At 44.7% G+C, this 18,965-nt stretch overlaps 1 protein-coding gene across 1 annotated transcript; it reads left to right on the plus strand.

Annotated features, from left to right (window-relative positions):
* Window positions 1-8,440: 8,440 nt before the first annotated feature.
* On the plus strand, window positions 8,441-13,190 carry LOC144503814 (gamma-crystallin S-1-like). The gene is made up of 3 exons (XM_078228735.1): window positions 8,441-8,449; window positions 8,532-8,774; window positions 12,915-13,190. Exons 1-3 carry the CDS (start codon window positions 8,441-8,443, stop codon window positions 13,188-13,190), a joined length of 528 nt encoding a protein of 175 aa, XP_078084861.1.
* The last annotated feature ends 5,775 nt before the right edge of the window (window positions 13,191-18,965 follow it).

An 18,965-nucleotide genomic window follows, 5' to 3' on the forward strand; every position in this document is an offset into this window, starting at 1 on the left:
GGCGGAGCCAACCGGAGTGTACCACAGAACAATACCAACAGGTGGAACACCCCAACCCTAACCCCAACAGTAACAAGAGTAACATATGTACAAGTACCCATAGTGCTAACCATCTATGGTTCAGTACCCATAGTGGTAACCATTTATGGTTCACCATAGAAGGGTAGTAATGGAAGGGTGCATTTCGAATAGAGTGCTGTGACAAGTGGCGTTCCTCAGGGATCAGTGCTAGGACTTTTGTTGTTTGTAATATATATAAAATGATTGAGGAAAATATAACTGATTTGATTGGTAAGTTTGTGGACGACACAAAGGTTGGTAGAACTGCGGATAGCGATGAGGACCATCAGAGGATACAGCAGGATATAGATCGGTTGGAGACTTGGGCGGAGAAATGGCAGATGGAGTTTAATCCGGACAAATGTGAGGTAAAGCATTTTGGAAGGTCTAATACAGATGGGAAATATACAGTAAATGGCAGAACCCTTAAGACTATTGATAGACAGAGGGATCTGGGTGTACAGGTACACAGGTCACTGAAAATAGCAACGCAGGTGGAGAAGGTAGGCAAGAAGGCATACGGCATGCTTGTCTGCATCAGCCGGAGCATTGAGTTTAAAAATTGGCAAGTCATGTTGCAGCTTTATAGAACCTTATTAAGGCCGCATTTGGAATATAATGTTCAATTCTGATTGCCACACTACCAGAAGGATGTGAAGGCTTTGGAGAGGGTACAGAAAAGATTTACCAGGATGTTGCCTGGTATGGAGGGCATTAGCTATGAGGAGAGGTTGGAGAAACTTGGTTTGTTCTCACCGCAACAACGGAGGTTGAGGGTGACCTGATAGAAGTCTACCAGATTATGAGGGGTATGGACAGAATGGATAGTCAGAAGCAAAAGGCAAAAGGCAAAAAAACCATAATGGGAGTTATGTACAGGCCTCCTGACAGTGGTCAGGACCAGGGGCACAAAATGCACCACGAAATAGAAAGGGCATGTCAGAAAGGCAAGGTCACAGTGATCATGGGGGATTTCAATGTGCAGGTGGACTGGGTAAATAATGTTGCCAGTGGACCCAAAGAAAGGGAATTCATTGAATGTTTACAGGATGGCTTTTTGGAACAGCTTGTGATGGAGCCCACGAGGGAACAGGCTATTCTGGACTTAGTGTTATGTAATGAGCCAGACGTGATAAAAGATCTTAAAGTAAGGGAACACTAAGGAAGCAGTGATCATAATATGGTAGAATTCAGTCTGCAATTTGAAAGAAGGAAGGCAGAATCAGATGTGAAGGTTCTACAGTTAAATAAAGGTAATTACAGGCGCATGAGGGAGGAACTGACAAAAATCGACTGGAAGCGGAGCCTAGTGGGAAAGACAGTAGAACAGCAATGGCAGGAGTTTCTGGGAGTAATTGAGGACACAGTGCAGAGGTTCATCCCAAACAAAAGAAAGGTTATCAGAGGGGGGATTAGGCAGCCATGGCTGACAAAGGAAGTCAGGGAATGCATCAAGGCAAAAGAGAGAGCCTATAATGTGGCAAAGAGTAGTGGGAAGTCAGAAGATTGGGAAGGCTATAAAAACAAACAGAGGATAACAAAGAGAGAAATAAGGAAGGAGAGGATCAAATATGAAGGTAGGCTAGCCAGTAACATTAGGAATGATAGTAAAAGTTTCTTTAAATACATTAAAAACAAACGGGAGGCAAAAGTAGACATTGGGCCGCTCCAAAATGACGCTGGTAATCTAGTGATGGGAGACAAGGAAATAGCTGAGGAACTTAATAAGTACTTTGCGTCAGTCTTCACAGTAGAAGACATGAGTAATATCCCAACAATTCAGGAAAGTCAGGGGGCAGAGTTGAATATGGTTGCCATCACAAAGGAGAAAGTGCTAGAGAAACTAAAAGGTCTGAAAATTGATAAATCTCCGGGCCCAGATGGGCTACATCCTAGAGTTCTAAAGGAGATAGCTGAAGAAATAGTGGAGGCGTTAGTTATGATCTTTCAAAAGTCACTGGAGTCAGGGAAAGTCCCAGAGGATTGGAAAATCGCTGTTGTAACCCCACTGTTCAAGAAGGGAACAAGAAAAAAGATGGAAAATTATAAGCCAATTAGCCTAACCTCAGTTGTTGGCAAAATTCTAGAATCCATCGTTAAGGATGAGATTTCTAAATTCTTGGAAGTGCAGGGTCGGTTTAAGACAAGTCAGCATGGATTTAGTAAGGGGAGGTCGTGCCTGACAAACCTGTTAGAGTTCTTTGAAGAGATAACAAATAGGTTAGACCAAGGAGAGCCAATGGATGTTATCTATCTTGACTTCCAAAAGGCCTTTGACAAGGTGCCTCACGGGAGACTGCTGAGTAAAATAAGGGCCCATGGTATTCGAGGCAAGGTACTAACATGGATTGACGATTGGCTGTCAGACAGAAGGCAGAGAGTTGGGATAAAAGGTTCTTTCTCAGAATGGCAACCGGTGACAAGTGGTGTCCCGCAGGGTTCAGTGTTGGGGCCACAGCTGTTCTCTTTATATATTAACGATCTAGATGACGGGACTGGGGGCATTCTGGCCAAGTTTGCCGATGATACAAAGATAGGTGGAGGGGCAGGTAGTATTGAGGAGGTGGGGAGGCTGCAGAAAGATTTAGACAGTTTAGGAGAGTGGTCCAAGAAGTGGCTGATGAAATTCAACGTGGGCAAGTGCGAGGTCTTGCACTTTGGAAAAAAGAATAGAGGCATGGACTATTTTCTAAACGGTGACAAAATTCATAATGCTAAAGTGCAAAGGACTTGGGAGTCCTAGTCCAGGATTCTCTAAAGGTAAACTTGCAGGTTGAGTCCGTAATTAAGAAAGCAAATTTAATGTTGTCATTTATCTCAAGAGGCTTGGAATACAAAAGCAGGGATGTACTTCTGAGGCTTTATAAAGCACTGGTTAGGCCCCATTTGGAGTACTGTGAGCAATTTTGGGCCCCACACCTCAGGAAGGACATACTGGCACTGGAGCGGGTCCAGCGGAGATTCACACGGATGATCCCAGGAATGGTAGGCCTGACATACGATGAACGTCTGAGGATCGTGGGATTATATTCATTGGAGTTTAGGAGGTTGAGGGGAGATCTGATAGAGACTTACAAAATAATGAACGGCTTAGATAGGATGGACGTAGGGAAGTTGTTTCCATTAGCAGGGGAGACTAGGACGCGGGGGCACAGCCTTAGAATAAAAGGGAGTCACTTTAGAACAGAGATGAGGAGAAATTTCTTCAGCCAGAGAGTGGTAGGTCTGTGGAATTCATTGCCACAGAGGACTGTGGAGGCCGAGACGTTGAGCGTCTTCAAGACAGAAATTGATAAATTCTTGATTTCTCGAGGAATTAAGGGCTATGGGGAGAGAGCGGGTAAATGGAGTTGAAATCAACCATGATTGAATGGTGGAGTGGACTCGATGGGCCGAATGGCCTTACTTCCGCTCCTATGTCTTATGGTCTTATAAGCTTTCTCCCACGGTGGGAGAGTCAAATACTAGGGGCAAAGGTTTAAGGGGCAAGGTTTAAAGGAGATGTATGAGGCAAGTTTTATTACAAGAGGATGGTGGGTGCCTGGAACTCGCTGCCAGGGGATGTAGTGGAAGCAGGTACGATCGTGACTTTTAAGGGGCGTCTTGACAAATACATGAATAGGATGGGAATAGAGGGATATGGTCCCCGGAAGGGTAGGGGGTTTTAGTTGTTGGGCAGCACGGTCGGAACAGGCTTGGAGGGCCGAAGGGCCTGTTCCTGTGCTGTTCTTTGTTCTTTGTATCCCATTTGCCTCCCCCAGATGAGAGCATTTAAGGGCATAGATAAGGTGAATTGCCAAGGTCTTTTCCCCAGGGTAGGGGAGTCCAAAACTGGAGGACATAGGTTTAAAGTGAGAATGGAAAGATTTATAAGGGACCTGACAGGCAACTTTTTCACACAGTGGGTGGTGTGTATATGGAATGAGCTGCCAGAGGAGGTGGTTGAGATGGGTACAATTACAACATTTAAAATTTGATTTATTATTGTCACGTGTATTAACGTAGTGAAAAGTATTGTTTCTTGCCGCTACTCAAACAAAGCATACCATTCATAGAGAAGGAAATGAGAGAGTGCAGAATGTAGTGTTACAGTCATAGCTAGGGTATAGAGAAGGATCAACTTAATGCAAGGTAAGTCCATTCGAAAGTCTGACAGCAGCAGAGAAGAAGCTGTTCTTGAGTCGATTGGTACGTGACCTCAGACTTTTGTACCTTTTTCCCGACGGAAGAAGGTGGAAGAGAGAATGTCCGGGGTGCGTGGGGTCCTTAATTATGCTGGTTGCTTTGCCGAGGCAGTGGGGAATGTAGACAGAGTCAATGGATGGGAGGCTGGTTTGCGTGATGGATTGGGCTACATTCACAACCTTTTGTAGATCCTTGCGGTCTTGGGCAGAGCAGGAGCCATACCAAGCTGTAATACAAGCAGAAAGAATGCTTTCTATGGTGTAAATGTTGGTGAGAGTCGTAGCTGACATGCCAAATTTCCTTAGTCTTCTAAGAAAGTAGAGGCGTTGGTGGGCTTTCTTAACTATAGTGTCAGCATGGGGGTACCAGGACAGGTTGTTGGTGATCTGGACACCTAAAAACTTGAAGCTCTCGACCCTTTCTACTTCATCCCCATTGATGTAGACAGGGGCATGTTCTCCTTTACGCTTCCTGAAGTCAGTGACAATCTCCTTCATTTTGCTAACATTGAAGGAGAGATTATTGTTGCCGCACCAATTCACTAGATTCTCTATCTCATTCCTGTACTCTGTCTCGTCATTGTTTGAGATCCCACCCACCACGGTGCTGTCGTCAGCAAACTTGACAATTGAGCTGGAGGGGAATTTGGCCGCACAGTCATAAGTGTGTACGGAGTATAGTAGGGCGCTGAGAACACAGCCTTGTGGGGCACCGGTATTGAGGATGATCGTGGAGGAGGTGTTGTTGCCTATCCTTACTGATTGTAGTCTGAGAGTTAGGAAGTTCAGGATCCAGTCGCAGAGGGAGGTGCCGAGGCCCAGGCCACGGAGATGAGTTACATGGGAATAATGGTGTTGAAGGCTGAGCTGTAGTCAAGAAATAAGAGTCTGAGATAGGTGTCCTTGTTTTCTAGGTGTTCCAGGGTTGAGTGCAGGCTCAGGGAGATGGTGTCTGCTGTGGACCTGTTGTAGCGGTAGGCAAAATGTATTGGATCCAGGAAGTCCAGGAGGCTGGCATTGACTCGTGCCATGACTAATCTTTCAAAGCACTTCATAATGATGGATGTCACCGGCCAATAGTCATTAAGGAACGCTGCTTGGTTTTTCTTGTATATAAAATACATTTGGACAGGAAGATGGATGGGAAAGGTTTAGAAGGATATGGACCAAATGCAGGCAAATGGAACTAGTTCAGTTTAGGAAACCTGGTCGGCATTGAGGTTCATGAGGTGTTATCAATTCTGGAAAGGGTAAAATTAGATAAGTCCCCTGGGCCAGATGGGATTTATTCTAGGATTCTCTGGGAGGCTAGAGAGGAGATTGCAGAGCTTTTGGCTTTGATCTTTGTGTCGTCATTGTCTACAGGAACAGTGCCAGAAGACTGGAGGATAGCAAATGTTGTCCCCTTGTTCAAGAAGGGGAGTAGGGACAACCCTGGTAATTATAGACTGGTGAGCCTGACTTCTGTTCTGGGCAAAGTTTTGGTATAAGAGATAGGATTTATAATCACCTAGAAAGGAATAATTTGATTAGGGATAGTCAGCACGGTTTTGTGAAGGGTAGGTCGTGCCTCACAAACGTTATTGAGTTCTTTGAGAAGATGACCAAAGAGTTGGATGAGGGTAAAGCGGTTGATGTGGTGTATATGGATTTCAGCAAAGCGTTTGATAAGGTTTCCCATGGTAAGCTGTTGCAGAAAATACGGACACATGGGATTGAGGGTGATTTAGTGGTTTGGATCAGGAATTGGCTAGCTGTAAGAAAACAAAGGGTGGTGGTGATGGGAAATATTCATCCTGGAGTTCAGTTACTAGTGGTGTACCGCAAGCATCTGTTTTGGGGCCACTGCTGTTTGTCATTTTTATTAATGACCTGGATAAGGGCGTAGAAGGATGGATAAGTAAATTTGCGGATGACACTAAAGTCGGTGGAGTTGTAGACAGTGCGGAGGGAAGTGGCAGGTTACAGAGGGACATTGATAAGCTGCAGAGCTGGGCTGAGAGGTGGCAAATGGAGTTTAATGTGGAAAAGTGTGAGGTGATTCACTTTGGAAGGAGTAACAGGAATACAGGACTAATAGTAAGATACTTGGTAGTATGGATGAACAGAGGGATCTGGGTGTCCATGTGCATAGATCCCTGAAAGTTGGCACCCAGGTTGATAGGGTTGTTAAGAAGGAGTACAGTGTGTTCGCTTTTATTGGTAGAGGGATTGAGTTTCGGAGCCAGGAGGTCATGCTGCAACTGTACAAAACTCTGGTACGGCCACACTTGGAGTATTGCGTACAGTTCTGGTCGCCGCATTATAGGAAAGATGTGGAAGTGTTGAAAAGGGTGCAGAGGAGATTTACCAGGATGTTGCCTGGTATGGTGGGAAGATCGTATGAGGAAAGGCTGAGGGACTTGAGGTTGCTTTAGAGAGAAGAAGGTTAAGAGGTGACTTAATAGAGGCATACAAGATGATCAGAGGATTAGATAGGGTGGATAGTGAGAGCCTTTTTCCTCGGATGGTGATGGCTAACACGAGGGGACATAGCTTTAAATTGAGGGGTGAGTGATATAAGACAGATGTTAGAGGTAGGTTCTTTACTCAGAGAGTAGTAAGGGCGTGGAATGCCCTGCCTGCAACAGTAGTGGACTCGCCAACATTAAGAGCTTTCAAATGGTTATTGGATAAACGTATGGATGATATTGGAATAGTGTAGATTAGAGGGGCTTTAGATTGGTTTCACAGGTCGGCGCAATATCGAGGGCCGAAGGGCCTGTACTGCGCTGTTATGTTCTATGTTCTATGGGCGAGTTGGGCCGAAGGGTCTGTTTCTGTGCCTTATATCTCTATGACTGAAATAAGTCTCAAAGAAAGTATGTATTTTTAAAAACTCGAATATATTATGCAGGTGTTCATCACAACATAAACTCTCAATTGCCATCATGTAATGCGACTCCTACCTGCTTTAGAGCCACTCTTCAAATGCTCTGGACTAAATAACAGCAGACAGAAGGGGAATGTGAATCTAAGGTGGCTAGTGCCTCATTACCACCTCGTGGAACATGTTAAAATGGGCCCTAATATTTGAAATGGGATCTCAGCAAAGTTAAAATAACTTTTTGAGATTATTAACTGCTAACAAAATGCATTTCAAAACATATCTTGACCTATCATAATTGGCCGCGTAGATTTTGAAAGCTGATTTTACAGTAATTATGTGGCGATGAAGCACAGTGTCCTTTCAAATGTTCTATTCTCCTGCATGTCACTTACGTCCAGAGTAAATGATATGTGGCAAATTAAATTCCTGCAGGATTCCACAGGTTGATGAATGAATTATTTATGTCCAAAACAATATTGGCCATTTCACGTATTGCCTGCGTCGATCTGAGTAGAAGAGGAAGAATCCCTACAGTGCAGGAGGAGTTCATTCGGCCCATCAAGTCTGCACTGACCACAATCCTACCCAGGCCCTATTTTCATAATCCTTCATATTTACCCTGCTAGTTCCCCTGACACTAGGGTCAATTTAGCCTGGCCAATCAACCCAACCCACACGTCTTTGGACTGTGGGAGGAAATTGGAGCACCCGGATGAAACCCACGCAGACACAGGAAGAATGTACAAACTCCACACACTGACCCAAGTCGGGAATCGAACCCAGGTCCCTGGCGCTCTGAGGCAGTGCTAACCACTGTGCCACCCCTAATAGTATTTTGTATAATGTTTTGCAGCATTTCCCCACTAAAGTCTGACAAACACTTTATAAATTCATGGATTTTTTTTTCATGTAGTTACACCACACTTGATCTCCACAATTGTATAATGTAGCCATTACATTGTGGGTGTTTTTGTCCCCTTCTTGGGCAGTTTGAGAGGTGGCAAGTCTGCACGATTGCAAACCAAACTGTTTTGGAATTGTAACTTGCTCCAAAAGTTCAGCAGAACCAGGGCATGGAAAGTGCAGAATCCTCTCATTCTCTGTTCTTTTTTTTTTAAGGCAACAATTAAAATTACATGTTGGCAAAAGGGAAAGAATCAATAGATTGGCTTTGAGGTGGTGCTCTTTGCACTGCATGTGACATAGTTTTTTTGCTGATTTTCTGTTCTGAATTGTTAGAACCGTAAAAGTCCAGCAGCATATAAATAGCAAGCAGTATGATTCAGAGCTAGAATCAGTGAGTTACTGAGATAACAGTGGGCTCAAAATGGGAAAGGTAAGGATTTTGTATTCATTCCATATTAATGCTTCATTTCTTTCTCTGATGATTTCGTAATTGAACATATCTTTTTCCACAGATCATCTTTTACGAGGACAGGAACTTCCAGGGTCGGCACTATGAGTGCAGCACTGACTGTGCTGACCTGCACTCATACTTCAGCCGCTGTAACTCCATCCGTGTCATGGGTGACTGGTGGGTGCTGTACGAGAGAACCAATTACACGGGATACCAGTATGTTCTGAACAGGGGAGAATATCCTGACTACCAGCGCTGGATGGGATTCAATGACAACATCAGGTCTTGTCGCACCTACCCATATGTAAGTTGCTACTTATTCACAAAGACTTGATATCTTTGTCAGTTTCGTATTGTTAGGAAACAAATATCATTTTAAGTAACCTTACTTGTAGTTGTGTGTATTAGAAACAAGGTATAGTTTTAAGTAAGTTTAATTTTATGGTTCTGTGTAAGAAAGGGTTAAAACTTTTCTTAGCTTAATGTTAAATAAAGGTGCCTGCATTTTTGTGGGTTTTGGCTTCATTTCAAACCATGCCTACCTTAAAGTGTTTACCACATTAACACAAACAGAATTTAAAGAAAGACTAGGGTCTGTTGCTTAGCAACCAAGGGCCAACACTGAATAGCATAAGCACTTGTGATTCAGTTGGAACCAGGTACCTGAAAAGAAAGCAGCTCTCACAGACACTGCCAACAGAGAGGCAGAACAATGGTTAGAAATCAAGTGACAGAAGCTAAAGAACAGATAGTTCTAGAAACCATGGAATGAGAGAAAAGCCCAGGAAGACTGGAGTCAAAGGGAAAAAGAATGGGAATCTGAACAAGATCCCAGTTAGAGACAGAACTGTAAGGTGCAGACCTGGTGAAGTTGGCTAGTGAAAAGCCAGATATCTGAAGTAATCCTAAGGTTGGTGATATCTTAATACAGCCTGTGAAATGGTGGTTTTCTGTTGGCATGGCTGGGTACCTGAGAGATGGTGTGGAAGCTTGCATGCACGTGGCAATGCACGGCAGAGGAATACTGAAAGGAGAAGTTTAAATCCTGTAAATGGATCCTTGATGAAGGCATCTGAGAGAAAGCATTGTTTGGGAGGAGATTCTAAGATATGTTTCTTATAAGAATTGAGTTTGGAAAAACTTGTGTGGCAGCCAGAGTTCCAGTGAGACCAGATGGCCCACAGTGTAATAAGCATCTGGGGAGATTCAATGAAAAATCCACAGAAGTTGGATTGGGTGGCATCTGCCACATGGTTTCAGAGGGGGGTATGTCTGACCACAGTTGGTCTGTTGGTTTACAGGGACTGTGTCCTTGCGGGGAAATATATTGTATAAGATATATTCCGTTAGCTTTAAGAATTTGTATATATTTGTGAAGGGGAGGCGATGGTCTAATGGTATTATCACTACACTCGTAATGCAGAAACTTAGCTAATGTTCTGGGGACCCGGGTTCGAATCCCACCACGGCAGATAGTGGAATTTGAATTCAATAAAAAATATCTGAAATTGAGAATCTACTGATGACCGTGAAACCATTGTCGATTGTTAGAAAAACCCATCTGGCTCAAGCAGAGAAGGAAATCTGCTGTCCTTACCTGGTCTGGCCTACATATGACTCCAGAACCACAGCAATGTGGTTGACTCTCAACTGCCTTTGGGCAACTAGGGATGGGCGATAAATGCTGACCAGCCAACGAATGAATGAAAAAAAATTAAAGGTGGGGTAAGAAGAAGTATTGTGTTATAGTCAATCTTTTCATGTTTAATAAATGTTTAATTCTGTGGTTAAAAGTTAATTGGTAGCCCTGCAAATCTGTCCATCATAAAGTTATCGTTTATTGAGGCAGGATTCCATTTCATTGGAACCTGACTCTCTCATAGTAACATCAGCTGGGATTGTAACAATATGTTGTTACCAATTTCCATCACATGCTGATATGAAATTGACTACTGTGCTCAGGGTGGCACGGTGACACAGCGGTTAGCACTGCTGCGTCACAGCGCCAGGGACCCGGATTCAATTCTGGCTTTGGGTGACTGTGTGGAGTTTGTACATTCTTGCCATGCCTGCGTGAGTTTCCTCTGGGTGCTCCAGTTTCCTCCCACACTCCAGTGATGTGAAGGTTAGCATGATTGGCCATGCAAAATTGCCCTTTAGTATCAGGGTAAATATGTGGGGTTGTGGGGATAGGGCCTGGGTGGGATTGTTGTTGGTGCAGGCTCAATGGGCCAAGTGGCCTCCTTCTGCACTGTAGGGATTCTATGAACATATCTTCCTATTCCACTCTATTGCATGTATTTTTGTAGATACCCCTTCAATACATGCATGCTATTCACTTCAACTGCTCCTTGTGGTAATGAGTTCCACTGTCTAGCCACCCTCCTGGTAAAGACATCTAAATTTGCTGTTGGATTTGTTGGTGGCTGCTTAGCTTCGATGACTAATGTGTGATCCAGAATAATGATGACACCATGGGTTTGATTCCTTTCCCAGCTGAGGTAGACCTGCAACCTACCTCCTCATCCTGCCCCTGAGAGTGGGAGGCAATAGCAAACCACCACTAACAAAAGCTGCCAAGAAAACAGCTCAGGATGAAGCATCAGGAGACAATGAGCCATTGACCTGCCTTTGGGAAGAGCACTCAGTGACTGGATATAATATAGAAACATAGAAATTAGAAACAGGAGTAGGCCATTTGGCCCTTTAAGCATGCTCCGCCATTCATTATGATCATGGCTGATCATCAAATTCAATATTCTGATCCCCCCTTCCCCAATATCCCTTGATCTCTTTAGCCCAAGAGCTATATCTAATTCCTTCTTGAAATCACACAACGTTTTGGCCTCAACTATTTTCTGTGGTAGTGAATTCCACACATTCACTACTCTCTGTGTGAAGAAATTTCTCCTCACCTCAGTTCTAAAAGGTTTACCCCTTATCCTCAAACTATGACCCCTCGTTCTATAATCCCCCTGTAGATTTCTGAATCTACCCTGTCTACCCCTGTTAGAATTTTGAGTTTCTATGAGATTCCCTCTCACTCTTCTAAACTCCAGTGAGTATAATCCTAACCGACTTAGTCTCTCCTCATATGACAACCTGTCATCCCAGGAATCAGCCTGGTAAACCTTTGCCGTACTCCCTCTAAAGCAAGGGTATCGTTCCTCAGTTAAGGACACCAAAACTGCACACGCTGTTCCAGGTGTGGCCTCACCAATGCCCTATACAATTGCAGCAAAACATTCTTATTCCTATACTCAAATCCTCTCACTATGAAGGCCACCATACCATTTGCCTACTTTACCGCCTGCTGTACCTGTGCGCTTACTTTCAGCGACTGATGCAGAAGGACACCAAGGTCTCAATGTGTCTCCAATGGTCTCAATTTACATCCATTTTAGTACTCTGTCTTCCTATTATTGCTACCAAAGTGGATAACCTCACATTTATCCACATTATACTGCATCTGCCATGCATATGCCCACACACTCAGCCTGTCCAAATCACACTGAAGCATCTCTGCATCCATTCATGTTCTGCAGTCCTGGTCACGTTCGCAAGTAGATATGTTTTACCCCCAGCAGATTTATATCTAATGTAGGATGTACATGAGTTTTTTTCTGAAGGATCACTTCATACATCAGGTTTCACAGAACTTAAATAAATAGCTGTCTACGCAGATCCACTGAAATCAGCCTAAAGTTTTAAAAATATTTTATTGTTTTGTTTTACAAATACTATGTTTTGTAGTAAGGTTGTATTGACTAGTCTTTGCTTTCCCTTTTAATAACATCATTTACATCCATTGATAAATGCCCTCTCTCTGAAGCATCCTCTCCAGATGTAACAGATGTGTATTTGCAGGTTCATCAAACATATGACTTTCTTCGTATTACAGTAAAGGAAGTTTACTAAGTTTAAAGAAAGCTGTGCAGCACAGTGGTTAGCACTGCTGCCTCACAGCGCCAGGGTCCCGGGTTCGATTTCTGGCTTGGGTCACTGTCTGTGTGGAGTTTGCACATTCTCCCCGTGTCTGTGTGGGTTTCCTCCGGGTGCTCCGGTTTCCTCCCACAGTCTGAAAGACGTGCTGGTTAGGTGGATTGACCATGCTAAATTCTCCCTCGGTGTACCCGAACAGGCACTGGAATGTGGTGACTAGGGGATTTTCACAGTAACTTCATTGCAGTGTCAATGTAAGCCTACTTGTGACACTGATAGATCAACTTAAAACTTACCATAGAATGAGAATTCATGCGATATCGTAGTAAAATTCTAACGGCAAATATAGCTCCAGCTTGGAAAATAACATGTAGTTACACAGACTCGATGGACAAGAGCTGATGCAAAGAGTGATAGCAGCAAGCACACTGTGATCCTTCTTGTAGGGGAGCTGACTGCATATTTGGGGGTAATTCTAACTTAGCTTTCATCTCTATTACAGAACCGAGGTGGCAACTACAAAATGAGGATTTACGAGAGGCCTGACTTTGGGGGACAGATGATGGAATTCATGGATGACTGTCCCTCTGTCTACGATCGTTTCCGTTACCGTGACATTAACTCCTCCCATGTGATGGATGGTTACTGGATCTTCTATGAACAGCCCAACTACAGAGGTCGACAGTACTTCATGAGACCCGGTGAATACAGGAGACACAGTGACTGGGGCGGCGACAACTCAACTGTCGGATCTTTCAGACGCATGAGGGATTTCTAGATTGTTCTTGACAAAGATTGATGTTGAATCATTTCTGAAATTAAATAAAATAAATTTTACTTGGTCATCCACAATTTTACTGATTTGGATACTTTTTGGATTCTTGTGAAAAGATCTATAACACTAATAGGCATCTCATAGAGAGTATTTTACCTATGATTTTAGTTAAGGGAGGCACAATGGTTCACTCTGCTGCCTCACAGCACCAGGGACCTGGGTCCGATCCAACCTTTGGTGGTTGAAACAGCAGTCAGGGCGGCACGGTAGCACAGTGGTTAGCACTGCTGCTTCACAGCTCCAGGGTCCCGGGTTCGATTCCCGGCTCGGGTCACTGTCTGTGTGGAGTTTGCACATTCTCCTCGTGTCTGCGTGGGTTTCCTCCGGGTGCTCCGGTTTCCTCCCACAGTCCAAAGATGTGCGGGTTAGGTTGATTGGCCAGGTTAAAAATTGCCCCTTAGAGTCCTGGGATGCGTAGGTTAGAGGGATTAGCGGGTAAATATGTGGGGTGGGATTGTGGTCGGTGCAGACTCGATGGGCCGAATGGCCTCCTTCTGCACTGTAGGGTTTCTATGATTTCTATGATATTGAGGAGAAAGCAATAATGGCTTTGCTGACGTGAATGAGTATAAAAGGTGTAGCATTTGAGAACAGTTGGGGCAGCATGGTGGCACAGTGGTTAGCACTGCTGCCTCGCAGCGCCAGGGGCCTGGGTTCAATTCCAGCCTCTGGTCACCGTCTGTGTGGAGTTTGCACTTTCTCCCTGTGTCTGCATTGGTTTCCTCTGGGGTGCTCCGGTTTCCTCCCCACAGTCCAAAGATGTATGCGTTAGCTTGATTGGCCATGATAAATTGATCCTAGTGTTAGGGGGATTAGCAGGGTAAATGAGAGTTAGGAGAATAGGGCCTGGGTGAGATTGTGGTCAATGGGCCGAATGGTCTCTTTCTGTACTGTAGGGATTCTGTGATTCTATGATTCTATTGTATGAGTTGACACACGATCCTACTCCAATGACTCTCCATTGTTGATAGCTGGGTGGGACTGCTCTCAATTGGGTTCTATTCTCATCTATCTCATTGTAGCCAGAGTCTCCCAAGGAACTGTTCTTCGCCTCCTCCTATTTCTCATTTCTTTGCTGCGCCTCCATGACACACTGGAAGCACAGGATTGGTTCTCATACGAGAACAAAGAACAGTACAGCACAGGAAACAGGCCCTTCGGCCCTCCAAGCCTGTGCCGCTCATTGGCCCAACTAGACCATTCGTTTGTATCCTTCCATTCCCAGACTGCTCATGTGACTATCCAGGTAAGTCTTAAACAATGCCAGCGTGTCTGCCTCCACCACCCTACTTGGCAGCGCATTCCAGGCCCCCACCACACTCTGTATAAAAAACGTCCCTCTGATATCTGAGTTATACCTCGCCCCTCTCACCTTGAGCCTGTGATCCCTCGTGATCGTCACCTCCGACCTGGGAAAAAGCTTCCCACTGTTCACCCTATCTATACCCTTCATAATTTTGTACACCTCTATTAGGTCTCCCCTCATTCTTCGTCTTTCCAGGGAGAACAAGCCCAGTTTACCCAATCTCTCCTCATAGCTAAGACTCTCCATACCAGGCAACATCCTGGTAAACCTTCTCTGCACTCTCTCTAAAGCCTCCATGTCCTTCTGGTAGTGCGGCGACCAGTACTCCAAATGTGTCCTCACCAGCATTCTATACAGCTGCAACATCAGACTCCAGCTTTTATACTCTATACCCCGTCCTATAAAGGCAAGCATACCATATGCCTTCACCACCTTCTCCACCTGTGTTGCCACCTTCAAGGATTTGTGGACTTGCACACCTAGGTCCCTCTGTGTTTCTATACTCTTGATGGCTCTGCCATTTATTGTATAACTCCCCCCTACATTAGTTCTTCCAAAATGCATCACTTTGCATTTATCTGGATTAAATTCCATCTGCCATTTCTCCACCCAATTTTCCAGCCTTTCTATATCCTGCTCTATTGTCCGACAATGTTCATCGCTATCCGCAAGTCCAGCCATCTTCGTGTCATCCGCAAACTTGCTGATAACACCAGTTATACCTTCTTCCAAATCATTTGTATATATCACAAATAGCAGAGGTCCCAGTACAGAGCCCTGCGGAACACCACTGGTCACAGACCTCCAGAAAAAGACCCTTCGACTGTTACCCTCTGTCTCCTGTGGCCAAGCCAGTTTTCTACCCATCTCGCCACCTCTCCTTGTATCCCATGAGCCTTAACCTTCTTAACCAACCTGCCATGAGGGACTTTATCAAATGCCTTACTGAAATCCATATAGACGACACCCACGACCCTTCCTTCGTCAACCGTTTTTGTCACTTCCTCAAAAAACTCCACCAAATTTGTAAGGCACGACCTCCATTTTACAAAACCATGCTGTCTATCACTAATGAGATTGTTCCATTCTAAATGAGCATACATCTTGTCTCTAAGAATCCTCTCCAACAACTTCCCCACCACGGACGTCAAGCTCACTGGCCTATAATTACCTGGGTTATCCCTGCTACCCTTCTTAAATAACGGTACCACATTCGCTATCCTCCAATCCTCAAGGGCCTCACCTGTGTCCAATGAAGAGACAAAGATTTCCGTCAGAGGCCCAGCAATTACATCTCTTGTCTCCCTGAGGAGTCTAGGATAGATGCCATCAGGCCCTGGGGATTTGTCAGTTTTAATGTTACCTAAAAAACCTAACACTTCCTCCCTTGTAATGGAGATTCTCTCTAAGGGGTCAACACCTCCCTCTGAGACACTCCCAGTCAACAAGTCCCTCTCCTTTGTGAATACCGATGTTTAGTATTCATTTAGGATCTCCCCTAATCCCTTGGGTTCTAAGCATAATTCCCCTCCTTTGTCCCTGAGAGGTCCGACTTTTTCCCTGACAACTCTTTTGTTCCTAACATATGAATAAAATGCCTTAGGATTCTCCTTAATCCTGTCTGCCAAGAACATTTCGTGACCTCTTTTTGCCCTTCTAACTCCCCGTTTGAGTTCTTTCCTACTCTCTCTGTATTCCTCCAGAGCTGCATCTGTTTTCAGTTGCCTGGACTTAACGTACGCCTCTCTTTTCTTTTTGATCAGATCCTCAATTTCCCTGGTTATCCACAGCTCTCGAATCCTACCTTTCCTATCCTTCCTTTTTACAGGCACATGCCTGTCCTGCAGCCTTATCAACTGTTCCTTAAAAGACTCCCACATGCCAGATGTGGACTTACCCCCGAACAGCCTCTCCCAATCAACGGCCACCAATTCCTGCCTGATCCGGCTATAGTTAGCCTTCCCCCAATTTAGCACCCTACCCTTAGGACAGCACTTGTCCTTGTCCATTACTCTCCTAAAGTTAACAGAGTTGTGGTCACTATTTGCCACATGTTTCCCTACCGAAACTTTGACGACCTGACCGGGCTCATTTCCCAGAACTAGATCCAGTATAGCCCCCTCTCTAGTTGGGCTATCTACATACTGTTCCAAAGAACCTTCCAGTACGCATTTTAAAAATTCCTCCCCGTTCAGACTCCCAGCCCTAAGCACTTTCCAGTCTATACCAGGGAAATTGAAGTCTTCCACTACAACAACCCTATTTTTTCTGCACATATCCAGAATCTCCTGACATATCTGTTCCTCCACTTCCCGTGGGCTGTTGGGTGGTCTGTAGTACACCCCCAGCATAGTGATTGCACCTTTCATGTTTCTGAGCTCCACCCACAGCGACTCATTACATGACCCCTCTAAATTGTCCACCCTCTGCACCGCTGTAATATGCCCCCTAACTAATACCGATACTCCCCCACCTTTTTTAGCCCCTCCTCTGTCTCGCCTAAAACACTTATACCCCAGAATATTCAGCTGCCAGTCCTGTCCTTTTAACCATGTCTCCGTCACCGCAACCACATCTAAATTCCGTGTAAGCATTAAGGCCCTAAGTTCGTCTGTCTACCCGTTACGCTCCTCGCATTGAAGCAGATGCACTCCAGACCTCCAGGCCCACTCAGGTCATCCTGCTCCAGAATGCTCTTCTTCTTATCTAGCCTTGCCCTGGCCCCCAGCTCGACCCCAGCCTCAGTACTGACTGACCTACTGTTTTGATCCCCACACCCCTGCCACACTAGTTTAAACCCTGCCGAAACACTCTAGCAAAACTCCCAGCCAGGATATTTGTGCCCTTCCAGTTTTCCTCACCACTTGACTTCTCTATGTTAAGTTATCAAACCACTTACTTATCTGACATTCAGGACTGGATGCGCAGTCATTTTCATCAATGAATAATCAGTAAAATTGAAGTCATTGGCCAAAATTCACTTGTCCCACCTGCCACAGAAATCATCGTGGGCTAGACAGAACATTCAGCGGACCATTCAAAGATCTGTTGGGCTCGGGTGGGTATTCCTAGTCTTGAGGATATGTGCAGCTGGAGAATCCCGCCCATTGTCTTTGGTCCTCTTTGCAAACTCCGTTCCCTAGCAACTATCTTCATTCCTCTCCCAGGCATACATTTGAACATACAAATTAGGAACAGGAGTAGGCCACTCTGCCCTTTGAGCCTGCTCTACCATTCAATCAGATAGAAACATAGAAGATAGGTGCAGGAATGGGCCATTCGGTCTTTTGAGCCTACTCCTGCTTTCTCTCCATAACCTTTGATTCCATTCGCCCCAAGTGTATATCTAGTCGCCTCTTGAATATATTCAATGTTTTGGCATCAACTACTTCCTGTGATAATTAATTCCACAGCCTCACCACACTTTGGGTGAAGATCTCTGTCCTAAATGGTCTACGCTGTATCTTCAGAGTGTGACCCCTGGTTCTGGACACCCCTACCATCGAGAACATCCTTCCTGGGTTAGGAACTTGGGTGACCTGATTTTAACCTCAACTCCACATTTCCACCTACCCCCGACAAGCTTTTAGCCCCTTCTTAACCAAGAATTGATCCAGCTCTGCCTTAAAACATTCAAAGATTGTGCTTCCACTGCCTTTTGAGGAAGAGAGTTCCAGAGACTCACGCGCCTCAGAGAAAATAATTCTTCTCATAACCATCTTAAATGAGTGGCTCCTTGTTTTGTGTGATATTGTGCCTTTAAGAAATATATTTTAATCACGTTTCTCTGCAGTTTTTCAAGCAGGCCTGGCCTTTTCGCTTTGTTGCCATCCTGTCTGTACTGGTATCTTTTATTGCTGCTGAAGCAGGATAATTGAAGCAATGTTTATTTTTAACCTGGGTCTATTGCTGGAGTCCTGGAGTTTTATGACCCTTTTGGAATTGCTGCCTGGGGTTTGCTTTGCAAATGATTGACAGGTCAGGTGCCTTTGGATTGTTTTGTTTCACAGGAGAAATCCAAAGCTTTTACTTTCATTTTGTCAAAAGATGTTTGGACTGCAGACTGAAAGCAGTGTTCTCTGTCTCTCTTTGGAGTGAAAATTCTGCTGTCTGTGAGGTGCAGCTAGAAGCTACAGGCAAGCTGTGTCTCTCAAGGTGTACCGGAAGTTCCAGAATTGAGAAGGCCCCAGCATTTTCAATTCAACATCCAAAGGAGTAATCTATCGCAGGTATTGTTGGAAAGCTGCAAAATCCAGCATCACGTGAGCATACTTGCTTTCTGTGCTAAGCCTCAATCGAGGCTTTGTAGGGGGTTGGTTAGCTTGGAACAGGACACTTAACTGATAAAAGCTTCTTAGAGGGTCACTTGAATCATGGAGTGGAACAGCATATGCTCACCTGTGCCAAATTCA

Source organism: Mustelus asterias, chromosome 14, assembly GCF_964213995.1.
Source record: "Mustelus asterias chromosome 14, sMusAst1.hap1.1, whole genome shotgun sequence".
Classification (NCBI taxonomy): domain Eukaryota; kingdom Metazoa; phylum Chordata; class Chondrichthyes; order Carcharhiniformes; family Triakidae; genus Mustelus; species Mustelus asterias.